At 40.6% G+C, this 6,640-nt stretch overlaps 2 protein-coding genes across 2 annotated transcripts; one reads left to right on the forward strand and one right to left on the reverse strand.

Annotated features, from left to right (window-relative positions):
- The first annotated feature begins 294 nt into the window (after positions 1–294).
- rho-7 (rhomboid family intramembrane serine protease rho-7) lies at positions 295–1,710 on the forward strand. Its single transcript, XM_065227241.1, has 4 exons — positions 295–440; positions 497–1,014; positions 1,082–1,404; positions 1,461–1,710. The coding sequence occupies exons 1-4, from the start codon at positions 391–393 to the stop codon at positions 1,650–1,652; spliced, it is 1,083 nt and encodes a 360-aa protein (XP_065083313.1). The 5' UTR covers positions 295–390; the 3' UTR covers positions 1,653–1,710.
- Positions 1,711–1,805: 95 nt separating this feature from the next.
- On the reverse strand, positions 1,806–3,051 carry LOC135705493 (S-formylglutathione hydrolase). Its single transcript, XM_065227242.1, has 2 exons — positions 2,919–3,051; positions 1,806–2,846 (listed from the first exon to the last, which is right to left on the reverse strand). Exon 2 carries the CDS (start codon positions 2,836–2,838, stop codon positions 1,987–1,989), a length of 852 nt encoding a protein of 283 aa, XP_065083314.1. The 5' UTR covers positions 2,839–2,846; positions 2,919–3,051; the 3' UTR covers positions 1,806–1,986.
- Between the last annotated feature and the right edge of the window lie 3,589 nt (positions 3,052–6,640).

Here is a 6,640-nt window from a genome sequence, read left to right on the forward strand (position 1 = left end):
GCAGTGATGCCAGATATACATAATTTACTGTAACGTTTAGACTTTTAGACAATTTTCGATAAGGAAATCTGTAAACAGATTACAGATTTTGTAAAAAAATAAACAGATTTAATTAGATTTTTGGAAATATCTACAGATTTTTAAGCTGAAAAATAAATAAAGATAGCCGCAGCTCAAAATATAGATGGGAAATGTGGCAACACTGCTCGCACGAGCATTTTGACAGCTCGACGAAGCCGCTTCATTGTACGAAACCTAGCACGTAAACATTAGTAATTCTTGTGTAATAACATGAATAGGAACTTCTATTTTCACTTAATTTAACTAGAAATGCTACGTTAAAGTGCATTATAAAATAACTTGTGGTTTAGACAATAATCAAGTCGAACAATGGCTCTTCGCCTGCTTCTAAATTGTCGGGAAATTCCTGCCCTAGTGAGGTAAGTTTCCGGAACATGTTTGCTGATCAAAATCAAAATTCGTAATTTTGTTTTAGCTCTGCACCAGTTAGCTTCTGTCAGCGGCAGTTGCTGAGCTCGGCCCGCTTAACCCACCGCACCAATATCCTCCGGTACAGTCGACAGACGCGAAACGCTCGTGGAGAATCGTTTGCCCCCAAGCAGACCATTGTTCCAACGGAAATCCAAGGCATTGCGATCGATTCTGGATACATTGATCCGTCGAAGCTGTGGAAGTCGTTTGTATTCACGGTGGCCTTCAGTGCCGGAAGTTTCATCGGTGTAACAATATGGGAGTACGAAACGGTCCGATCCCGTGCGATGGATGCGCTGCGGGCGAAGCTAAACTTGAATTGGTTTCGGGACCGGATGAAAAATAACCGCCGGGAGGTGGAACAGTGGCGAAAGGAAGTTACTGGATGGTGGGATCGGTTGTCCCCGGGCGAGCGGATATTTGCACCGATTTGCGCTTTGAATGTGCTTGTGTATGGGCTGTGGAGGGTGCCCCAGTTGCAACCGCTGATGGTGAGGTTTTTCGCGTCGAATCCGGCTGCAAGTGAGTTGAATGAGGTTTTTGAAGACAGATTCATAAAGATTGTTCATTTTGCGGTTTCGATTTGTAGAGGCAGTCTGCTGGCCAATGTTCCTGTCTACATTCAGTCACTATTCGCTGTTCCACATTGCGGCCAATATGTATGTGTTGCATAGTTTCAGTCATGCCGCGGTGGCCACGCTGGGAAAGGAACAGTTTCTGGGAATGTACCTGAGCGCGGGGGTCATTGCTTCGTTTGCCAGCCATCTGTTCAAAACGGTGGTGCGTCAGCCGGGACTTTCGCTAGGAGCGTCCGGTGCAATCATGGGCGTTCTAGGGTACGTCTGCTGTCAGTATCCGGACACCCAGCTGAGCATCGTATTTTTGCCGATGTTCACCTTTTCGGCGGGAGCGGTTGGTAGCTTTGTAGTAAACATTTTTGTTCATTTATTGTATTTTGGAAATTCCAGGCATTCAAAGTGATCATGGGATTCGATCTGGCAGGAGTGCTGTTGGGCTGGAGAGTTTTTGACCACGCAGCTCATTTAGGAGGAGCACTGTTTGGGATGTTCTGGGCGTACTATGGTAGTCAACGCATGTGGCCCTTGAGGGAACACTTCATCGGCTTTTGGCACGAGTGGAGGGGGCCGCCGAAGAAATGATCCGAGTATGATTAAAATTATTGTTTGTTGAGCCGAGCTAGAGTTTGATGTTAAACGAAGCTAATAAATTATTATTCTGGGATGCAAACTAAAAATCTTTCCATTTCAAAAGAACCTATTTCATTTCGGATTCTATAAAAAAGTGACACTAGATTACATACAAAATAAAATGATCCACTTTATAATCTGCCAGAAGGTATGTCCTTATCGGATGCTTCATTAAACGAAAATATTCAAAAATGCATTCAACGGATCAAGGCTTTTCAGTGGGACCATTTAATTATTCCATACTGGTTTTCCCCCAAAACCTCTTGATCCATTCATCATCCTAAACTTACTTCAAGTGTCTGCCATGATAAGCTAGGTGCTCCCCGATGAAGCTCGCAATATAGAAATAGCTGTGATCGTATCCCTCTCTCATGTGCAGCACGCAAGGGAACTGAGCTGCCTTGCAGGCGTCAACCAAATTGTTGGGCAACAGCTGACCATCCTTCAGAAAGCTGTCTTCCGATCCCTGATCAACGAACAACTCCAACGGAGGCCCGTTGTATCCGGTCACCAGTTCCGAGGCGTCCCAATTTTTCCATTCATCCTTATTGTCTTCGCCAAAGTATCCGCCAAAGGCCTTCTGTCCCCAGGGGCACTTGGTCGGATTGCTAATCGGTGCAAAGGCAGAAACAGATTTGTATAGCCCAGGATTCTTCAAGGCACAAACCAAAGCTCCATGGCCACCCATACTGTGACCCATGATGCTCTGTTTGTCCGGAATGGTCGGAAAGTTATTGTTGATCACATCGATCAGTTCCTGGGTCACGTAGCTAAACATCTTATAGTGCTTGCTCCACGGATCTTTGGTGGCGTCCACGTAGAAGCCGGCACCGCTGCCGAAATCCCACGAATCATCCTCACCGGGTAGGTTGACTCCCCGCGGGGACGTATCCGGACAGACCACAATCAATTCGTGGTCCGAGGCGTATCGTTGGGCACCGGCTTTTTGGATAAAGTTGGTCTCGTTGCAAGTGAGTCCGCTGAGCCAGTACACCACCGGAAGCTTGCCTTCGTCGGCTGCTGCCGGCAGGAAGATGGCAAACTTCATCTCGCAGTCCAACTCCTTGGACTTGTGCGAGTAGATTTTCTGCTGTCCGCCAAAGCATTTGTTGGACGAGATAAGCGTTATCACCGTCATTGCTGTTGCTAAAAATAAGTACCAAAAAAATTTTAGCGATCCAAAATTCCAATGCGAACTTGAGGATCCCTCTCGTTTACCTTTAGTATAGCTGGTCAGCAGTCGTAGTAAATGCGTTTTAACAGGGAAAATTTATTTCTGAAATTAGTTCGATGAATTTTATACACAAGTAATTTGTTCACAACAGTGGAAATCTACGCCGGCATCCGTAGAAGCCGAAAAACGGGAAAAACCTAAGAGTAAGAGGAGACAATAGGGGGACTTTTTTGAACCAATTTTCTGTCAAACGCGAACCAGCGCCTGATTGGTCAGGCGAAAGTATAGAAACGCGAGAATTTTTACCACAGGGAATCTACTTTTTTGTATTTTGACAGTCGACTGCGTCGCCCGTAAGATTGCCGTAAAAGCTCAACGCAGATGTCGCCACTGCATGATGATGATAATGTTGACAGACTGCATATAAAATTCGTGAAAATTAGCGTTAAATCATAATTTTCATCACGCCTGTGTAAAATTCTTCCAATATAACATTCGAATTGCAGAAGAAAACGTTTTTACGATCAGACTGATGTGCAACTTTGACTTTTCCAGTTGAACTTTCATAAGATATATTCATTTCATTTCACGGCTCTAACAATGCTGCATCGTAAATATGATGTAAACAGAAGTAAATTGCTTAATTACTCAAAATAGAGATGATTTGTCATCTTGTTATCACTTTGAAGACCATCTAGCACCATTTTATAGTATGGTGCGTGTTGAGTAAAGCAAGTTCCGTTGCGTTTTCCGTCGAAAATTGTGAGCATCAATATGTTTGCTAACAAAAGGCCAAAATGAACATTTATTGAATATTGGCGTCCTATACAACCAATCTCCATTACCATCAGCATGATACAACCTTTCCTAAGTAAATTCACTTAATTTCCACTTTCATCCTAGTGGAAATCGCACATATTCACCATTTTCCGAAAAATGCCGCTGCGCAGGAGGTAACCTCTCCCTGTGGGTGCAAACTTGTTATGCATAATTTTCCATGAAAACATCTCCGATCCATACCGAAATAATAACAGTTAGTTTGCAAATACATTTTCTTACACGATTCAAGCAAAAGTTTCCACGGGAAATTATTAGTTTTTCTTTATGTACCGATTTGCCCCAAAAATCGTCTGTTTTACTTGAAGAATTTGGAAACTATCCTCCTTCTAGTAGTTCTCACTTCGAAATGTAGGTGGCGAAAGCATGGAAAAGTTTCACTGCAAGACGCCAATAGTGAAATAGTTTTTGAACGGTCGTTTCCGCGAGAGAAGAAGAACACGTCACAGACAAAAAGAAGCCAGTTGTCTCCTCTTTTTCTTAGGGAAAAACGACACTGCAAATTCAGGGGAAATATGTCAGAAGGGTACAACTCGAAACGTAAACAATGACTTTGACCGTCGATTTCTCTTGAATGACCACACACTCACGGAATATTACTACAGCAGCTCATAAAAAAAAAAAAACATTTTTCTGTCAGATGATTTAATTAGTTTGAGTGGGTGTGTTCTCATTCGTAAGAAATCGACGATCCAAGTCATTGTTTACGTTTCGAGTTAGACCCTTCTGACATGTTTCCCCAGAATTATTCTTTGTCAAGTTGACTACACGCTATTTCAAAACCACCCAAATTTGGGTACAATCCACCCAGATCCGTCAAAACTGAACCTACCCAAAAATGGGTAAACTGCGTTGGAAGTGACAAGTTGACAAATGAACAACATTGACATCAATCAGATCGACGTTGTTCATTTGTCAACTTGTCACTACCAACACAGTTTACCCATTTTTGGGTAGGTTCAGTTTTGACAGATCTGGGTGAATTCTACCCAAATTTGGAAAGTTTTGAAATAGCGTGCAGTCATTTGACAGCCACGTACTGTTGACACGCTACTACAAAAGCCTCAACATTTGAGTAAATATAGATACACTGTATGACGGTGCACTCAAAAATATTACTAACAATAAAAGATTAAAATTTAATCATTTTATGCTTATACACAGCAAAAAAAATGTAATATAGATCAACGTAATTCAAACATGTATGAAATAATGATGTAATAGCAAAAAGCAGATACAATATTACATCAATGGATGTAATTTTGTTCGCAAAATCGATGCCCGCATAAACGCGAACCATAAATTGACCTTACCTAAAATGGTTAAAAATTGTTTATAATCCCTGCTAAACTTTAACTGAAATGGTTATGGAACTTTACATGAACGTTTAATGATAAAGTTTCAACCTTATGTATTATGGTTTTTTAGAACTGGACCTTACAAATAATGGGTTGTTAAGAACCATTACCGTTCCAAATTCTTGTTTTCTCCATACATTTTCGGAAAGAGAACTATATGAGAACCTTTTAACTTATGGTTTGAGAACTTTAATGGTAATGGTTATGGTAGTCAGTAAGGTCTACGAATGGTTTTGTAACATCGATCAACTTTATGTGGAATATATCGCGAATTGGTTGCCTGTAATTTACTGATTACCAATTCACGATATATTCCACGTAAAGTTGAGCGATAATACAAAACCATTAATGGACCTTACTGACTACCATAACCATTACCATTAATGTTCTCAAATCATAAGTAAAAACGTTCTTATATAGTTCTCTTTCTGAAAATGTATGGAGAAAACAAGAATTTGGAATGGTAATGGTTCTTAACAACCCATTATTTGTAAGGTCCAGTTCCAAAAAACCATAATACATAAGGTTGAAACTTTATCATTAAACGTTCATGTAAAGTTCCATAACTATTTCAGTTAAAGTTTAGCAGGGATTATAAACAATTTTTAACCATTTTAGGTAAGGTCAATTTATGGTTCGTGTTTATGCGGGTGTACATCGTACAACGTTATATTACACAACCGATGGATTGACCTGGTTGCAGCAGTTTGGATGTAATATTCAACAACTACAAACTATGGCTTATATCATGTAATATAGGCTGTCTCGAAGGGCACGCAATACAAAGAACCAGTGCAACGATGCGATCTGTCAAAACCACAGTATTTTGTATCTAGATAAAAATAGTTTGTCCACAATACTCGATGAACATTTCAAATGGTCCTATCTGCTTTGATCGATTCTCTTCATCGACTTTCTCTTTCGTCAATAACTCAGCTGCAAAACCTTTCCCTGTTGTATTTGACATTTTGGACGCTAGATAAGAACCTCCTTTATCAAACTATGTGGTAAAATTAACGCGAAATCTGTTTGCATAGCAGTGGTTATGAAAAGAGAAAGTCGATGAAGAGAATCGATCAAAGCAGATAGGACCATTTGAAATGTTCATCGAGAATAGATCAGCCACGAACCAACTCATAAATATTGCACGCGTGTTCGTGCTGAGATAAACGTTTCTTCGCGAACACAAAGACAGATGTCAGTGGTATGCTTTGAACAGATATGGTAATTGACCACTTTGTCAAGCAGTTTTGGCGTGACTTTCTACCAGCCATTCCACAAAACTGGACCAATTCTCGATGAACATTTCAAATGGTCCTATCTGCTTTGATCGATTCTCTTCATCGACTTTCTCTTTTCATAACCACTGCTATGCAAACAGATTTCGCGTTAATTTTACCACATAGTTTGATAAAGGAGCTTCTTATCTAGCGTCCAAAATGTCAAATACAACAGGGAAAGGTTTTGCAGCTGAGTTATTGACGAAAGAGAAAGTCGATGAAGAGAATCGATCAAAGCAGATAGGACCATTTGAAATGTTCATCGAGAATTAATTTCTATTTTTTATGAAA

Source organism: Ochlerotatus camptorhynchus, unplaced genomic scaffold, assembly GCF_037179485.1.
Source record: "Ochlerotatus camptorhynchus isolate MF236.1 unplaced genomic scaffold, CSIRO-AGI_Acam_v1.1 ptg000267l, whole genome shotgun sequence".
In the NCBI taxonomy this organism is placed as follows: Eukaryota; Metazoa; Arthropoda; class Insecta; order Diptera; family Culicidae; genus Ochlerotatus; species Ochlerotatus camptorhynchus.

What these genes read in the sequence shown, in the direction of transcription:
- rho-7 (XM_065227241.1), top strand. Translation starts at nt 391, where the DNA reads ATGGCTCTTCGCCTGCTTCTAAATTGTCGGGAAATTCCTGCCCTAGTG. An exon ending in CGCGTCGAATCCGGCTGCAA is followed by an intron (nt 1,015 to 1,081) that starts GTGAGTTGAATG and finishes TTCGATTTGTAG; the next exon opens with AGGCAGTCTGCTGGCCAATG. An exon ending in TCACCTTTTCGGCGGGAGCG is followed by an intron (nt 1,405 to 1,460) that starts GTTGGTAGCTTT and finishes TGGAAATTCCAG; the next exon opens with GCATTCAAAGTGATCATGGG.
- LOC135705493 (XM_065227242.1), bottom strand. Translation starts at nt 2,838, where the DNA reads ATGACGGTGATAACGCTTATCTCGTCCAACAAATGCTTTGGCGGACAG.